This window comes from Sebastes umbrosus, chromosome 8 (genome assembly GCF_015220745.1).
Source record: "Sebastes umbrosus isolate fSebUmb1 chromosome 8, fSebUmb1.pri, whole genome shotgun sequence".
NCBI lineage: Eukaryota > Metazoa > Chordata > Actinopteri > Perciformes > Sebastidae > Sebastes > Sebastes umbrosus.
In genome coordinates, this window is record NC_051276.1 from 35,079,170 (window position 1) to 35,098,617 (window position 19,448).

Sequence of the window (19,448 nt, forward strand, 5' to 3'; positions counted from 1 at the left end):
TAGAGTTATAACTTTATTCTTGTAAAGTTATGACATTATTCTTTTAATATGACTTTTTTTCTTGTAATATTCTGACTTTATTCTGTAAATCTCAGATGTTTTTTCCCTCAGTGTGGTCCTAATACTCCGTAGTACATTGTCTCTTTGGCCCTCACTGCATTAGACTTATATACTATATACTTAGACTATAAACTGTGTTGCCTTCATCACAATGATCATGTTTTACGGCTCCAGACAGATTTTTTTTTTTTTTTGAAAGTAAAGTTTGCTGACCCCTGAACTAGACCGATGAACTTTGTTATCCGAAACAAAATCAAACTAAAAAAGATGAAAAGTTGTATTATGGAGATATGAGATTAATCTGCTGGACGCTGATTAATACACGAAACATACTTCAGGTCCTTCTCGTCTCTGAATAACGCCATCAAATACACAAGTTTCTGTCTTTCAGTCATAAACTGTAGAAAAAGTCAAAAGTCAAAAGTCAAACGTCGGAGGCAAAGAACATGAGAAATTTCATGGTTAGCGAGTATAAACACAGAAGTGTGAGGAAATACGGTTCAAAATCAAACTGCTCATTGGATGAAGTTCATAACTGACCTTGGGGATGGTAGTTTAATAAAATAATCTTAACTCACGGTCTGTTTATTAATCTTTCTTTGAGCTGAAACACTCAGTAGTTGGTTTCTATTCAATTGTCAAGCTAATTTTAAGTGACCTTTTAGCCTAAAAATATTATTTATAAGTCATATCGCTCAAAAACAAATAAAAAAATCAATTCACCTACTGTGTCGCCATTATTTTTAGAAATTTTGAAATAAATATTTTAATGACAGAATCGATATATCTGCTTCATTTGAGTCTATGTGGAAGTAGAAGGAAGTAACCGCTTTTATTGTTGTAGTCTGAATAACGTGACGTCATATCTGTTCCGTATCCTTCATCCTCAGAAAGTATAGAACGTCGGAGGGTCGGCGTGGAGACAACCTGCACCCTCCCATGTTAAATCCAGTGTGGATTTATGGACGTTTATCCGTCACTGCTACCGTTTAGATCTAGATTTCTCATGTTGTTTGCCTCCTGCTGTTTGCTCTGTTGGTTCTGGTTCCAGTAGAACCAGTTGGTTAAACGTTACTGGTCCTGCTCTTTCCCTTGGCGCCTCCTCCTCCTCCTCCTGGGCTGCCTTTACTCTCTGACTTCCTGCCAGGTGAGTTCTGACAGGTGGAGCCCGACTGACCGCCACCACCACCGTTGTTGTTGTTGTTGTTGCTGTGGTTTGTGTTTCCGCTCAGCGTCTCCATGATGGAGCGGAACGCCCCAAACGGCCGCTTGCTTTCCGAGCTTCCCGTTGGAGTCCTCTCCTTCCCATGATGCCCTTTGGTCTGCTCCGCCTCCGGTTGATTGGAGCTCTTGTGGACCTGCTCGTCGAAGGTCACCCTCAGTTTGAGGTTCTGGGACGTCTTCCTGCGAGACGACGGCGACTTCAGGGCGCTCTTGGGGCTGGTGGCGACTTTCTGGCCGTCGGGGAGGTCGCCGGAGGCGTCTGGCGTTTTACCGTCTGCCGCCTCGGGGTCGCTGGAGGTGGGGGAGGGGTTCAAACCGACGCTGTCCGCCGACTTCGACCCGCTGAGAGAAAACGCCTGCTTCCTGTCAACCGTGGAAGAAGAGGAGGAGGGGAGGTTCTTCTTCATCATCTGATTGAGGTGGTTTGACGCCGGCTCCTCCTCTGCGATTGGCAGGTGCGACGGCCTATCAGGTCGCAGTGTGTTTGACGCCAAGGCTCCTGGATTTTTACCGTCCTCTGGAGGATAACCGTCCGAGTCCGACTCGCTAAGAGAGCGCTGCATGATCTGTTTGAGTCTGGCTAGTTTGAGCTCTCTCCTCTCCACCAGCCCCGTCCTGCGGGCTCCGGCGGCAGCCCCCCCGGCTGCCCCGGGACCGCCCGCCGGAGGCAGCCTCTCCCTGGGACCCAGCGTGTCCGACATGTCCTTCCCCAGCAGCTGCCGCAGCACCGGGTCCGGGCCCGCCCCGGCCTGACGGACCAACCAGCCATCAGCTGCAGTCCCCTCCACTGTCAGCATCATCTCTGGCCACGCCTCCACTGAGGGCTGATGGGAGCTGGAGTCCAGAGAGGGAGACACACGTTACCCTTCACTTTATCACGTTTTTAAGTGTATATGCTACCGCTACCACTACTACTGCTACTGCTACTATTACTACTGCTGCTACTACTACTGCTACTGCTACTACTACTACTGCTAATACTGCTGCTACTGCTACTACTACTGCTACTACTGCTGCTACTACTACTGCTACTGCTACTACTACTACTGCTGCTACTACTACTGCTGCTACTACTACCACTACTACTGCTGCTACTACTACTGCTACTGCTACTACTACTACTGCTAATACTGCTGCTACTGCTACTGCTACTACTACTACTGCTGCTACTACTACTGCTACTGCTACTACTACTACTACTACTGCTGCTACTGCTACTACTACTACTGCTGCTACTACTACTGCTACTACTACTACTGCTGCTACTACTACTGCTACTACTGCTACTGCTACTGCTACTACTGCTACTGCTACTACTACTACTGCTACTACTGCTACTGCTACTACTACTACTGCTACTACTACTTACTGCTGCTACTACTACTGCTACTGCTACTACTACTACTACTACTGCTACTACTACTACTGCTGCTACTACTACTACTGCTACTACTACTACTGCTACTGCTACTACTGCTACTACTGCTACTACTACTGCTACTGCTGCTACTACTACTGCTACTGCTACTGCTACTGCTACTGCTACTACTACTACTACTACTGCTGCTACTACTACTGCTACTACTGCTACTGCTACTGCTACTGCCGTAAAGCTGTGGCCGCGAGCCACCTTCGCCCCGAGCCTTTCCAAGCCGATCGGGCCGGGCACGGCGCACTGCCTCGTATGCGGGACTCCCCAGCCTGCCATGTGTCGCTCACACCCTCCAGCTGGCTGTTAAAGAGGGTCTTTTGGCACAGAGAAGTACTCGTATCGGTACTCGGTATCGGCGAGTACCCAAATGGAAGTACTTGTACTCGGTGCATCCCTACAGTACCGTACAGTACTATAACATCTGCTACTATTACCAATACAGCACCAACACATGGCGTCTTTGTAATGAAGTAACTCATATCAGCTCTGAAATGATCTACAGTTCAACTTATTGTATTAAATCAAATAATTAAATATGTAAATCACTTTAAAACTGCAATAATTGTAATAAATAAAAGAAGAGTACTAATATTAGTACTTCTTGGGCTGCTTGCTGCCTAAGGGCTGGTTCAGGTGTATTTAAGCTGTCTCACCTGAAACCTGCTGTAAATGCTGCCATCACTTTCTTTCACTACTGCTGCTGCTTTCGTCACCGTCACCTCCGCTCATATCTGAGGCTCTGTTACAAGTTCTTCTCTGAGACTGGGTTTTCTTGCGGGGAGTGACAGCTATCGCTGTGGCGACAGTTTGCTGTTTTCCAGCCCTGACACTCCAGAAAAGCAGTTTTTCTCTCTCAGACCTTTCCTCTCACACCTTGACTTCTCTTGGTCAGGTGACAGCTTGTCTTATTCTGTCGTTTTGTAGCCGTCACAACGGATGAGAAGAAAACTTATGGTGGTGTAAAAAGCCGTAGCTGTGGTTGTAAGATACCACGATAGAGACCTACAGTATAAATGTGTGTGTGTGTGTATGTGTGTGTGTGTGTGTGTGTGTGTGTGTGTGTTACCTGGGTGATCTAGAAGGCGTCCCCTCAGCCTTGGTGGGGTCCATCAGTCTCTGCAGTTGTTTCTGTAGAGTCATCCTGTCTGCTGCCTGTCTGCATGAAACACACACACAACAGGATTAACTCTTCACGTATTCAGCGTGACGCTGTGTCGTGAAAGCCTGTCAGCGTTGAGATTCTCCTGACATCGTTGAAGCAGAAATGGAGGAGTAGATGTAGTAAAGTAAGTAGAAAAGGAGATTGTATAAATATTAAAAATATATAGAAATGCCTATATGACGTCATGTTGAGTGTTGATGGAGCAGCTGCATAGCCTGGCACTGATCCATCCAAACTCCATTCAGAAAACAAGCATTTTAAAAGTTGTCTGCCTGTCGTCATGGTAGCAGAACTGACAAAGCATGAATTCAGACTTTTTACTAATCAGCATCATTATGTTGTTATTTCGGCATCATTTTGATCCATTTATTGATATTAAATCTGATTATTTTGGGTTCATACCGCAGTAGCGACGTGTGTCTTGCTAGATACAGTCAGTGTAATGGCGCTGTATGTGAATACAGCTCGCCGCCGGGTGACGTTATGAACCCAGACACGACGGCGTTTGGTTTTCTGACGTATCTGGGACTTCACCAACATGTACAAAGCAGCAACAGTGGTTACTTCTTCCATGGTTGATGGAGGAAAGAGAAGTTGTTGGTATCTATGGAGCTCCTCCTCCTCTCCGGAGCGTCTAGCTCAAATGAACACAAATGATACCGGCGGTCCAACTCCCGCGAGTAAAGCGAAACAAAAATTGGCTGAATGCAACATAAGAAACTGAGAAACTATAATAAAAAAACCCCCCCTCAACTGAAGTGAACTGAAAACAGCAGTAAAACCACAGTAACTTACTCATTGAGCTGTTTGGTGAGTTTAACAACCTGCGAGGCCAACGACATGCAGGTTTCCACCACCACCAGGTACCGAGCGCAGGTGGTGTGTCCCTGCCGCTCGGCACTCTGGGAAGGCCGCTCCCCCTGCTGGTTCTGGACCGTCACGTTGGAGCCGTACTCCACCAGAGTCTGGACACACACACATTTAAACCATTACTGCTCTGGCTATACTTCAGACACGTTGACGCTCGTTTCCAAGTAAAATTAGAAACATTATTATTTCCATTTTGAGCTCTTTTATTAGTTCTTTAACTCCGTGTAGTAAAATATTCTCCCCACAGCACCGATCTACTCGGCTCTGCTGAGAAAAAGCAGCTCTATAATCAACAACAGATCTTTAACTATTCTGATTGTCGGCCCGGCGAGCCAACAGGAAACAGACGGGACTGATAACATCCGCCTCTCCTTCAGCCTCTAACCAGGAAATAAAAACACTCTGCTTCCACTGCAGGAACATGAAGCTTCACACTGTAAAACACACTTTATATTAAATTCATGTTTCGTCATGATAAGTGGGAGCAGAGCCTGGAAAAATAAAATAATAATAAAAGGTTTTTAGAGGGCTAAAATGTTGACATTTACATTGTTGAAATATTGAAATAATAACATTAAGAGTGGCTTTAAATTGTGTTCTGTATCACTGTATGGAGGAAGGAACCTGCCAAAATAAAAAATAAATGAATAAATAAATAACTTGATAAATAAATGTGTCATTAAATGTGGCAAAATTAATATTAAAAATAAATGTAGCCATTAATTAATTGATAAAATGTGACATTAATTGATATTTCTGTTTTCATTTGTTTATTTATTTATCTTTGTATTAATTCCATTATTTATTTACTCTTCTGATTAATTTTCCCTTTTATTTATATATTAATTTTTATAAATTTTTAAATGTATTTATTTATTTTTGCATTTATTATTTATTTTTGCACACATTGACTGACAGCTCCCTCATTTACATAATGAGGCAGAAATGCATAAAGAAATGTGTAAAGAAAAGAATACCAAAATAAATAAATTTTGGGAAATAAGTAAGGAGAGAAATGCAAAGGGAACATTGTGTATAAATAAATAAATACGTAAATACATAAATACGTACGTAAATAAATAAATGAAAAATAAATGCAAAAATAAATAAATAAAACAAAAAAACAAAAATAAATCAATTTAAAAATGTAATAAAAATAAATACATAAATAAAAGGGAAAATTAAATAGAAAAGTAAATAAGTAAGGGAATTAATACAAAGGCAAATAAATAAAGAAGCAAATTAAAACAAAAATATCAATTTATATTACATTTTATCAATTAATTAATGGCTACATTTATTTTTAATATTATTTTTACTACTTTTAATGGCATATTTATGTATTTATTGAGTCATTTATTTATTTATTTTGGATTTTGGCAGGTTTAGTCCTCTATATCACTGAGCTGTTGGTCTAGAAAGTAGAAGTGGATGTCAAATGATCTAATGAAACCACAGCTGGCTGAGAGGAAGTAACGTTGATCGTAATCGTTAGTCTCCAGCGGTACACACCTGTATACAGGTGAGGTGTCCGTACTGAGCGGCCACGTGGACGGCGGTGCTTCCGTTCTGGTCGACTTCGTCCAGAGAGATCGCCTGTTCCTGCATGAACTGAAGCAACCACAGCAAGACCTTCTCCTGCAGAGACAGGAGGAGACAGAGAGGGAGACGTTTTACCCTCCAGTCAACCAAACAATCTTCCCCAACACATGATGTCCACCTCAACAAAGTATGGGACATTTCCCTTTAACACTACTGGCTTGATCTGTGTCCTGTCTTCCTCTGGTAGACAGTGTTGGCATTTTTCTTGCTTTAACCGTCAACACAATCTGGTTGCTAATCTGTACGGTGGCCTTTGAAGACACCTCAGGGTGCTTTCACACCTGTAGTTCACTTCAGTTGGTCCGACCAAACAAGAAGTCAAAGGACTGACAGGTGACTGACCTGACTGGACAGTTTTGGTGACGTCATCCTACATCAGCACTACATAAACTAGGGATGGGCGATTTGACGAATGTATCGGCTTTTGGGCAATTTCTGTCATTTTATTTTGCTAATTTAAGGATCTGCCTCCTCGGGAATTCAACTCGGTAAATAATGAACCTGTAAAGCTCAATTCAAAGCACGTATAGGAACTGACAGGCCATATTATTCACATTCTTGCAGTCTTTCTCCAAACGGAAGTGACTAAATGACCGTCTTTAGTGGTTGATGTCCGATCGATTGGTGCTGAAAAGCAACGTCAATTCATAAATCATATCTGAGAACTAGAACTAATAACTGTATGTGCAGTTGTGCACCCTAATTATTTAATAGCATTGTTATGTTATCCCCCCACCTGTTTGTTCATCTGGAGGCTGCAAGCGGAGGCGTCCTTCATCCGACGCCATCAGACTCTTTTTCAAATAGAGTTCAGCCTGTCTTTACAGCAGGGTGATTTATTAAACTGAAGAAGAGTAGCCTATAGGCTGTAATGCTTCAGCTCAATTTGAGTTTCACATTAAAGACCGCGGATGTTAGCGGGAATCCCTTCAAAGCCGCACACACACCTGCGCAAATATATCAGCAATCGCCGGTTGCTGGGCTCACGGCGGCCGGTTGGAAAATGTTAACATACAACCAAACCCTAACATGATTTAAAATGTAATCCAGCTGACTGACAGCAGGTCATGCTGCACTTTACTGAAGCTGATGTGTTTATTTACCTTCTCTGTAAATCACAAAGGAATAAATGATTATGAGCATTATTAATTCCAGACTGCAACAGAAGGACCTTGTCTATCATAAATAGTGACAAACAGAATGTCACTTTTTATTGGGGAACTGACAAAAATATTCAAAGTTCACAACCAGCAGATTTAATAGTAGTAGAGATTTTGAATTTATTCTAAACGAAGTGCACTAAACAGGTTAAATCTTTCAAGGACCGGTGGATGTTCTAGCTCATTGGTGTGTGTTTGTGTGTTTCTATATGTTACCTGTCCATAGCGAGCAGCGTAGTGGATCAGACTGGGATGTTCTCTGGTGCAGCTCAGCTCAGCGATGGCCTCCGTCTCACTCACCATCCACCTCACACACTCCAGGTGACCGTTCTGCAACACACACACAGTTAACACAGTTCACACAGTTAACTCAGTTAACTGAGTGAACTGAGTTAACAGGTTACAGTGAGCAGCACCAGGTGGTTTATAATCCGTCATCCCGTTAATCTGAGTGAATAAACAACAAGCCAGTCCGGACTCAGCAGCCCGGCTTGTCTCCAGATAACACACTTCCTGTCTGGCTTCCACAGCAGCGGGGCAAACACAACACTAGTTCTGGTGTTCACAGTGAACGTCCTTTCTGCTGCCAGCAGAGCTGATGGAAAAACCTCCATGTGACCTCACTGACCAGCTGCCAACAGCCAATCAGTATGTCCTTCTGAGCTTACAGATGTTTTATAAATTTCCACCTGCATACTCAAAATGGCTTTTTTTTGCCATTTTAAGATGCACAGGAGGGAATCTATTTACATCAGACAGGGTGAATGCAGCTAAGATAAGGTTGAGGATGAAGCTGCACAATCAACATCCATTAAAGGTTTTTATTAAAGATATTAAATGAAAAACATCCCTCATGGATTCTTCTCTATTCTCCATTTTAAGCTTCCCAATTCTCTAAATCACTGGTTCCCAACCTGGGGAATGATGCAGGGATTTCCTCCACAAGGAGTCCTGTATTTATTCATTTTAAGGAGATCTGGTCTGCTTGAGTTTTATTAAATTTACTCCTGCCATTACAAAAAAATACCAAGTATTCACTAGAGAAAATCATTTTAGTTCACATTAACAGTTTTCTACAGACAACTTCATATAGTTATTCAAACTGCTTCATATCTGTTGTAACACTGAAGGAATGACTTCATAAAAAACGAACATCTGCCCACATGTGTCTGCTGAACATCTTGAAGTTGACGCGTTGCTTCGGGAGTAAACACACAGACTGACCTTGACTCCCAGGCCAGCCGGGGTGAGCTGCTGGTTGTTGCGTTCGTTGAGGCCGTCCTCTCCCATCAGAGAGGTGAGATGCTGCAGACAGTCGGCGTGACCCTGACAGGCCGAGATGTGCAGCAGGTTGTTCGCATCCTCATCTCGGATCAGCTCCAGGTTGTCTGCCGCCAGGTGAGGCTGCAGGAGGAGGAGGAGGAGGAGAAGAAGAGGTGTTAGAAATGTTAGACTCTCTTCCATCGGTCAGAGGCGTGATGACCTCCCACTCACCAGCAAAGAGATCTGTCCCTCTCTGACGATGTTGATGATGTTCTGGTTCTTCTTGGTCTCCTCGTCCACCTCGCCTCCTGCTCCTCCTCCAAACCCCCTCGGCCCTCCGCTGCTTCCTCCTCCTCCTCCTCCTCCTCCTCCTCCTCCTCCTGGTCCAGCAGCCCAGGGCTTGGAGGCGTCCTGCCTGCCCACGCTGCACCCTGGCAGGGGGAACATCATGCTGGGGCCCCCCGGAGGCTCCACGCTGGGCCTCTGGCTCTGGGAGTCTGGGTAGACCCGCGCAGACAGCAGCTTGTCTGGAAAGTCATCATTCAAACAGGTCACATCATATGAACAAAGAAAGGGTCAAACAGAGAAGAAGAAGAAGAGCTGACGGTACCTGCATCAGAGAAAGAGGAGAGGGAGGAGGAGCAGCTGAGGAGGCCGGAGGAGAGCAGCTCCGACTGGTAGCCTCCTCCGGCGGAGGAGCGGTGGAGGTGGTGGAGGTCCGGATCCATCGACTTGGACTTCCTCAGGTCGGACCACTTCACCGGAGACAGGACACAATACTGCAGGAAACACATGATTCAAGAGGTCATTAATAAAGGTCGTATGTATTGCTGTTCAACACTTAACAGGAGAACTGTGAACATGTTTATTAGATAAAGTTAGAGAGGCTCTGTGGAGTTTCCTTCTAAACAAACAGTTACGTTTACATTCAGTGCTACTCACAAAAACGTCTAACAAACGTGTCCAGAGCATTTACTCCACATAAAACATTTGCAAAGACGGTGTTATAAAGTAGTTTATATCCAGCATTGTTTACATCCATGTTTACTAGCTAGCGGTCTTCTTCTTCTTCCCTGTTTTTGCTGGTGCATCGCTGCGTTTCTTGGTGCCTAACACGCAAAATTTTCAATAAAAGAAAACAAAAGGCTGCATAAATATATAAATAACATATATAGAAATACTTTAAATAGTAATACTTTACAGTTTCCAATATATTTTGGACAAAAAAGGTATTTGTGGAAAATGTCTAATTGTTTCAGACCAATGCGATAATAACAGGTTAAAGCTAATGTGTTTTACCGCCACTAATTTCTTTAACGCATTAATGCAATTGATCTTTTTCAGGTTGTAGTGGGCTGGGTGAAGATACTGGTATCACATGAAACTAAACCTGATAGGGATGCTAATTTTGAAACATTTTCTTAACGGATAACCGACCCTCGTTAACCAATTATTAACCCTTTACCGACAAGTTTGCAGTTTGCCATGTTATGATTTGAGCATATTGTTTTATGCTAAATGCAGTACCTGTGAGGGTTTCTGGACAATATCTGTCATTGTTTTGTGTTGTTAATTGATTTACAATAATAAATATATACATACATTTGCATAAAGCAGCATATTTGTCCACTCCCATGTTGATAAGAGGATTAAATACTTTACAAATCTCTCTTTAAGGAAACTTTTGAAAAGATAAAGGTACGATTAATTTGTGATTAATCGCGTTACCTACGGACAATCATGCGATTGATTTTTCTAAATCGATTGACAGCCCTAATCTACTTTAATATACCGTATATATACGGTATATATGAAGGCCACAAGTCTTTACCTGTAGAGTAAACTGTAAACTAAACTGTGAGCGTAGTTTAGAGATCCATACTCAATGATTTCCACATCATCGTCACCCTCGGGGTCTGTGTGTGGACCGTAGATGGATTCACAGATCAACAGTATTAAAGAGGTACCTGAGTCTGTGAGCTGCTGCTGCCCAGGCTCAGAGGCTCGTTGAGGGCTAAAGCGGAGTTCTTCAGCCCTCCTCCTCGGGTCCTCTCCAGGGTGCCTCCGCCCAGGTTGCTCCCCGTCACCGAGCGCTTGTCGTGGGGGACGCGAGGCAGCGTGGACATCTGCTGACTGGACTTGATATAAGGCACGTCCAGGATCTCGTCCATGTCCAGGTCGTAGTGCTCCAATTCCCCGAACAGAGCCTGGGGGTTGTTCCCTCCAACGCCACCGCCTCCGCCACCGCCTCCGCCCAGGCCCTTCGCCTTCCCTCCCGGCCCATCAGAGGAGGTGGAGGCGTGAGTGGGTTTGTCAGAGCTGGGGTCATCCTTACCGGCCTCCCCCGGCTCCCCCTGGCCCTGGACTTTACCGTCGGAGTCGGAGTCGGTGGTCTCCGGTTGGTGCTTGAGAGGTGAGACCCTCTTCACCGGCCGGAACTTACTGTGGACCTCGGCGAGCCCCGTGGGTTTGATTCCCCCGCCGCCGAGGGAGGACACGCTGCGACTCCAGTTGATGGCGGGAGCTGCAGGCAGAGGAGACGTGACGGAGTTTAAATCATGTAGTTTAGTTTCACAGAGATTCAAACAGACTCTGTTGAAGTTTAAATGTGTGAAAAATACACGACAACATCAAATTCTATTTCATTCAGTTCTGATATTACTTTTAAAACTATTCCTCAAACAGTACTCTCAGTAGAGGAGAGGCTCCTACACAGTTCTAGTTATAAATACTAACTTACCTTCTGAACTACATCCTACAAACAAAGTACGAGAAGTTATTGTTTTCACGCTCAGGACTTCTTCCTACCATCTGCAGGCATGCAAACTCATCAACTCTTGTCACTTGATTGGTACACTGTCTCTTATTTCGACTGCACACTGACAGTCTTTACTAAAACCCCAGTAGTTCATTCCTCCTGCGCTCACCATAGAGTGACCGACTCGCATGCCAATCCTCTTGTTGTGCTAACCTCAGCACTTGTTGCTAGCGGCAGTGAAGTTTGGTTCTGCGTTACGTGCATCAATGTTTTTTGTTGGGTTGGCGCCGGTTAAAAATAAACGAACTGTGACGGAATAATTCACTTTCGTCTGTAGACGGAGCACAACCCCACCCCCATTTTAAACAAATCATGGCATCTGTACGAATCACATACAGTAGGTGTACAGTACACGGTACAGTAGGTGTACAGTACACAGTACAGTGGGTGAATCACATACAGTAGGTGTACAGTACACGGTACAGTAGGTGTACAGTACACAGTACAGTGGGTGAATCACATACAGTAGGTGTACAGTACACGGTACAGTAGGCGACCTATTTTGGATTCAAAACGGCAAATTTTGCCGGTCACAAGTATGCTGCTCCGTCTGCTTGGAATCAGCTGCACAATCACCTGATTCTTCAGGAGCTGGTCTCATCGGACACATTTAGAATGATGCTAAATGATGTGTAAGTCGGCACATCTGGCTGTCGATGTTTTGAATGTGTTTTTGATATCTTATAATTCTGTAACTTTGTTCTGTGTTTTCATTTGAAATGTCTTTTATGTGTGTAATAACCGTGTTATTAGTGCTGCTGTTTGTCTTGGCCAGGATGTTTTAATCTCATTGAGTCTTTTCCTCCTGGTTAAATAAAGACTTATTATAACTTGATTACCTGGCCTCTCCTCGGCCTGGCCATCACTCCTCCTGGACAACTCTGGGATGCTCTTCAGAGACGTCACAGAATACTGAAAGAAAGAGAAAGAGAAAGTTGTCTGAAAATTGTACGAAGCAGTTATATTTAGATTTTAATTCTAAGTTGTTATGTTGTTCTAAGTACAGACAGATTGTAACATGAAGCAGTCTGCTTGTTCTGTAGGTTACAGCTGTGGAATTAAACACTCAGCTCTCAGTTTTATACATCGAGCTAAAACTAATGCAGCGTCTCCAGACATTATAACTTTCGGGGTTTGTTGCATGACTGCTGTATTATCATTTATTATAACATAAAAACACCATCGAGGAGGAATCCTCATTTACAGTGGTGTCAAGATGTAAAACAAGGCTTGCAAACAATAAAAAAAACAACAGTTTTTGATAGCTAAAAGTTAAAATACAGGACAATAAACATGCTATGGAGTAGATAATAAAATAGAAGAGATGGGGGCTTAAATACAGTGAAGTTTAAAAATAGAATAAAATAAATAAATAAAACCAGATCAAATTACAGTTAAAAACATTTCATTAATTTTATAAAATAAAATGATGTCTTAAAGTAGGATTAGAATATTGGCCTAAAACCGGTAAATATTTTTTTTCCCGAAATCTTTGAGGCAATTTTTGCTCCTCAATCACAGTTTTTTTAAGGAAAAAAAATCTGATTTTATAATAGTGAACTTATTTCGGGAGTCTGACATCCATGGAGAGGACATGGAGGCCTAGAGAGAGGTCTTTTATTTTGGAGGGGGGGGTCATAGGGAATGTTGTTGTTGTTCAATGAAAGTTCAATAAAATGTTGAAAGAGTCAACTCATTTAATTTAAGTTCAACTCAACAAAATTGTTGTTTTTGATGTCTCCTTATGGTGGTAAAACATTTGTTTCTATCTGCATATGACATAAATAAAAACAGCCTTATTTCCCATGGAAAGTTTCCACCTTGAATATTCCCGGTGTTCTGCAGCCCTACAGTCGGTACGCTGTGTGTAGTTAGCAGCTGTTAGCTTGTTAGCATCATACTGACCACTGAATCATCAGAGAAGTCGATCTCGTCCAGGTCCAGGTATTCAGGAGCCTCCATCTTCACACCTCATCATCAGCCTCACCACCAGCTGCACACAGTAACACACACAGGTTTCATACTACTACTGGTACATTATAGAGACACGTCTCAATCTGTGGGGACACATGAACATTCACATGCACATTTTCTTCTGTTTTTTTAAGTTATAAATGACCTTGAGGAGAATCAGATACACTAAAGCTGCAGGAAACGTGTGTTAAAGTTTATTTTTCTACGTGAGATGACAAACTGCTGCTCAGTGAATAAACAAGGAAACTGTGGAAACGACACATCAGACTTCTACTGTAAAGGATTATCTACCAACTATAACTAAAGCTCATTAATACTGGAGGTTTAAAGTGTTTAAAGCCCAAACTGTCAACTGCACAAAGTGGCCGAGCTGTTTTGATCAAAGGCGACAAACAGCAGGATAATCAGGGCTAATCAGAGAGCAGCGTGACTCGCAGCGCCCGCACACATTTAAAGAAACAGCACGCCGACTGGGACCAACACACTCTGCTAAAATATGTCAAATATCACTGAGAACACTGAGCTATGGAGGACGGAACCTGCCAAAATAAATAAATGACTCGATAAATAAATAAATGTGTCATTGAATAAAGAAAAAAATTATATTAAAAATAAATGTAGTCATTAATTGAAAAATAATCATATAAATTGATATTTCTGTTTTAATTTGCTTCTTTAGTTATTTATCTTTGTATTTATTCCCTTATTTATTTACTCTTCTGTTTAATTCTCCCTTTTTATTTTGTATTTATTTATGTATTAATTTGTTGCATTTAATTTTTATCTTGTGTTTATTTTTAAATGTATGTATTTATTTATTTCTGCACAATTTTCCCATGGCATTTCTCCTCTTATTTATTTCCCCTAACATATTTATTTCTGTATTCTTTCATTTATACATTTCCGCCTCATTATGCAAATGAGGGGGCTGTCACTCAACGCGTGTCATGGGGTCAATATCAATTTATGTCACATTTTATGAATTAATTAATGCCTATATTTATACATACATTTAAAAATAAACATTAAAACAAATAAAAAATAAATGCAAAAATGAATAAATAAATAATTTATTAATTTAAATTAAATTAATTTTCAATAAAATACATAAATAAATAAAAAGAACATTAAACAACAGAGGAAATAAATAAGGGAATTAATACAAAGATAAATAACTAAAATCAATTCATGTCATTTTTTTTCAATTAATTAATGGTTATATATATTTTTTATATTATTTTTGCTATTTTTAATGACATATTTATTGATTTATCAAGTCATTTATTTATTTATTTTTGATCATGGCAGGTTCCGTCCTCCATACTGAGCTTCAGTTTGTAATAAAACTGCAACTAATGATCTCAAAACATAGTCGATCATTTTTTTTGGGGGGTTGCTGGATTTTTTTTTATAAATAACTCCAGATAATGACTGATATATCTGACTTCAGGACATCTCTGACTACATACATGCTGAAAATCAAACAGTTTTACTGGATTCATTTAGAGATTTTCCAAAGGAAAAGTCCCTCGAAGTGTATGATTCAACTTTTTCCCCATGGTCTAGTGTTAAAAAAAGTTAACAAAAATCAAAATAAATCACAATATCGAATCGCAATACATATCGAATCGGCACCCAAGTATTGTGATAGTATTGAATCAGAAGATAGGTGTATCGTCCCAGCCCTAGTAATCTCTCGTAGTGTCAAGAAGTGATCAGCCATACTGCTGCAGTAGTTTGGTTTTGGTCGGAGGTGTTAATGGTGATTTTTCCGGCTCCCTGTATATTAAACACTTCATAAAGAGGTTCCTTTATGTTTTGAAATAAACAACCTTCCATCCACAGTCACAGGATGTTCAGAAAGCAGCAAACTGAGCAGCTTTCCGGTAAAGAGAGGAGCTGTTTTCAGACTGTGTGGGAGCGACCGCACAACTTAAAACGGGCCAAAATAAAAACCTCTTGATTGCAGCTTTGAGAAACAGTCAAGCCGAACATCCTTGATAACAACAGCTCGGGCCTGAAAAGCCGACATCCAAAATAAGACTGAATCAAAAAAAGGAGGTCGGCTGGCTTCTCCGTGTTTATGTGAACAGCTGACGAGTCAGAATCCTTCCAGGCAGCGAGACACGAACACATGAAACGCTGTTCTGGAGCCAAGTCAAGTTTTCACTGAGAGACTCAGTTACTCTTTCTACAGTGAAATCAGATATTTATGTTTATTCAGAGGTCGAGGTGGAACTGAGAGAATCCACCTTCAACATCTCCTGGTCTCATACATGTCGTCTCTTCTACTAGTAGAAATGTATAAAAGGAGTTACTGTGGTTAGCGAGGGCAGTGACTGGACGCAGCATCCTGACCTCAGACTGGGGTTGCCAGGTTTCACATCTGTCCTAACTGCACTGACCTATCTCCTGATTCCATACCGTCACCATACTTGGGTGCCGAGTCGATTTTTTAAGTATTGTGATTCAATATATTACGATTTATTGTGATTTATTTTTCTTTTGTGATCTGTCTGGAGCCGCAAAACATGTGATCATTGTGATGAAGGTAACACAGTTTATAGTCTAAGTATATAGTATATAAGTCTAATGCAGTGAGGGCCAAAGAGACAATGTACTACGGAATATTAGGGCCACATTGAGGGAAAAAACATCTGAGATTTACAGAATAAAGTCAGAATATTACGAGAAAAAAAAAATAACACGTAAAATGACTACTTTATAATATCATGACCTTATTCTCATAATCTATTTTTATTTTTACAATATTACATTTAGTGAAATCAAACCACCCACAGGCTGATGAAAGTGAACTAAAATCACATTAGAGAGCAACATGTGTGTGATTATTGCTTCATTTGCTGATCATTAGACAGAATAATTGGTATTATATTAGTTATTAGATGAGAATGAGCATCAGAGAGACTTCTAGTCGCTGATGAAGCTGATTAAATGTGTGTTTTATGGAGGAAGCAGTGAGAGTGGACTGGCTGCAGGAGGTTTGTCCTCTCTTTGGTCTCAACAGATCATTTAATCCTCTGATAGCAGCTCAGGAAGCAGCAGGAGGCTCATTAGCTTCATTAGCTTAGAAGCTAATCAGCAGTGAAAGTAATAAAGTTATTAATATGTACAGATTCAGGATGTCACTTTTAACTTATTTAATTATATAATCACAGACTCCAAGTTCATGTTTAAGGTGATTATTTTACTTAATATCTACTAATAATGAGTGTTTTAAAGGGGGAACATTACATTTAGTGAAATCAAACTACCCACCGGCTGATTAAATCACATTAGAGAGCAACATGTGTGTGATTATTGCTTCATTTGCTGATCATTAGACAGAATAATTGGTATTATATTAGTTATTAGATGAGAATGAGCATCAGAGAGACCTCTAGTAGCTGATAAAGCTGATTAAATGTGTGTTTTATGGAGGAACCAGTGAGAGTGGACTGGCTTGATATTGATATATATTGATATTTATGATATCAATATTTCTCAAATATGTGTTTTTATTTATAAGATACTTTCTGGTGGGAATCTTCTTGAGCAGTTCAAGACCTATTTTAAAACTAATGCTCAGGTCCACTCTTACTCAACCCATCAATCTCTACATCTTCATCCTCCTGAATGTCTCAGTAGTAGAGCTACATTTTCTAAGAGGTCTAATTGTTTTGTTATCACTATTATGTAGTCATATTATTTCTTTATATATATATATATATCTTGTCCTAATTGTTTGTTATCTCTATTATATAGTCATATTATTTCTTTATATATCTCTTGTCTCTAGGTGGAGGCTTCACATCAGCCCAGTGGTTTGTTTTGCCTCTTCCTGCACTTTATATTATTCATTATTTTTTTGTTATTTTGTGTAGTCTTAAATTGTGCAAAACAAACAAACAAATAAACAAATAAACAAATAAACAAAGTGGCTTTAGGAGGTTTGTCCTCTCTTTGGTGTCAACAGCTCTTTTAATCCTCTGATAGCAGCTCAGGAAGCAGCAGGAGGCTCATTAGCTTCATTAGCTTAGAAGCTAATCAGCATCCACACAAGCTAATGCTGGAAGCTAACTGCTAAGCTAGCTACTAAGCTAACTGCTAAGCTAGCTGCTATGCTAACTGCTAAGCTAATTGCTAAGCTAACTGCTAACCTTATTTGCAAGTGTAAAATAATAATACAAATATTAATTATAATAATAATACATAAAAGTGCAAGTGTAAAATAATGATAATAATAATAATAATAATAGTAATAATAATTACACATAAAGCTTATTTGCAAATATAGAATTATAATAATAATAATAATAATAGCACATAAACCTTATTTGCAAGTGTAAAATAATAATGATGATAATAATAAAAATAATAATAATATAACAGGCTTATTTGCAAGTATAAATAATAATAATTGCACATAAAGTTTATTTGCAAATATAAAATAATAATTATAATAGCACATAAACCTTATTTGCAAGTGTAAAATAATAATGATAATGATAATAATAATAATAATAATAATAATAATAATAATAATAGCACATAAAGCTTATTTGGAAGTGTAAAATAATAATGATAATGATAATAATAATAATAATAATAATAATAATAATAATAGCACATAAAGCTTATTTGGAAGTGCTAAGCTAACTACTAAGCTAACTGCTAAGCTAACTGCTGAGCTAGCCGCTGAGCTAGCCGCTGAGCTAGCTGCTGAGCTAACCGCTAAGCTAACCGGTCAGCCAGTTGAGCAGAGCGCTAACGGTAAACATAACGGTAACGATACGGTAGAGATACGGAGCTGTTCTCTCTCCGGGCGGTTACCGGTCGGGTTGATGGTTCGGTACCTTCTGGAAGAGGAGACGGAGCTCTCTGGAGGATGTGTTGGAGCTAGCAGAGCCGCTAGCAGGATCCAGCTGCTGGGATCAGATCCAGCTGTTTGTGTCCTCGGTGTCTCCGTGTCTCCGTGTCTCGCCTCGATGTCTCTGTGTCTCCAGCAGCACAAAGACTTTATGACATACGGGCCGCAGAGAGGGGAGGAACCGAGAGGAGGGCTCACTCTGAACACGTTCCTGAGCACCACGTTAGATAGAAAGAAGGGAGGAACTACACTCTCACTGTTACACTTACACATAGGTTCAAGTTCAAGTTTAGTTTATTGATCACATACACATTGAGATGGCAGGGAGATTCTTTGTTCCTGCTTGTTACTCTCTCATCCTTGTATAATAGACAATCGATCGATCTCTCAATCAATTGAAGCTTTATGTGCACTTATTATTATTATAATAATTATAATTATTATTATAATAATAATAATAATAATAATCATTATTATTATTATAATAATAATGATTATTATTATTACTATTATTTTACACTTGCAAATAAGCTTTATGTGTAATAATTAGTATTACTATTATTACAATTATTTTACACTTTCAATTATTATTTTTAACATTTGTAAATAAGTTTTATGTGTAATTATTAGTATTATTTTACACTTGCAAATAAGCTTCATGTGCACTTATTATTATTATGTGCAATTATTATTATTATTATTATTATTATTATTTTACACTTGCAAATAAGCTTTATGTGCAATATTATTATTATTTTACACTTGCAATAAGCTTTGCAATTATTATTACTACTACTGCTATTATTATTATTATTATTTTACACTTGCAAATAAGCTTTATGTGCACTTATTATTATTATGTGCAATTATTATTATTATTATTATTATCATTATTATTACTATTATTTTACACTTGCAAATACGTTTTATGTGCAATTATTATTATTATTATTATTTTACACTTGCAAATAAGTTTTATGTTCAGTTATTATTATTATTATTGTTATAATTAT

General features: G+C 40.0%; 2 protein-coding genes across 2 annotated transcripts in view; one reads left to right on the forward strand and one right to left on the reverse strand.

Annotated features, from left to right (window-relative positions):
* The window catches only part of LOC119492980 (actin, non-muscle 6.2-like), an 840,607-nt gene that overhangs the window by 445,074 nt on the left and 376,085 nt on the right, over positions 1-19,448 (forward strand). The gene's annotated exons all lie outside the window — the stretch shown is intronic.
* Positions 166-18,592, reverse strand: LOC119492948 (synuclein, alpha interacting protein). The gene is made up of 12 exons (XM_037777860.1): positions 18,422-18,592; positions 13,497-13,584; positions 12,431-12,503; positions 10,741-11,297; positions 9,384-9,552; positions 9,005-9,300; positions 8,735-8,914; positions 7,727-7,840; positions 6,261-6,386; positions 4,674-4,843; positions 3,783-3,872; positions 166-2,118 (listed from the first exon to the last, which is right to left on the reverse strand). Exons 2-12 carry the CDS (start codon positions 13,551-13,553, stop codon positions 1,125-1,127), a joined length of 2,826 nt encoding a protein of 941 aa, XP_037633788.1. The 5' UTR covers positions 13,554-13,584; positions 18,422-18,592; the 3' UTR covers positions 166-1,124.

What these genes read in the sequence shown, in the direction of transcription:
- LOC119492948 (XM_037777860.1), bottom strand. Translation starts at nt 13,553, where the DNA reads ATGGAGGCTCCTGAATACCTGGACCTGGACGAGATCGACTTCTCTGAT. An exon ending in GCAGCAGCTCACAGACTCAG is followed by an intron (nt 9,553 to 10,740) that starts GTACCTCTTTAA and finishes TGTTTCCTGCAG; the next exon opens with TATTGTGTCCTGTCTCCGGT. An exon ending in ACGCCTTCTAGATCACCCAG is followed by an intron (nt 2,119 to 3,782) that starts GTAACACACACA and finishes TCTGGACTCCAG; the next exon opens with CTCCCATCAGCCCTCAGTGG.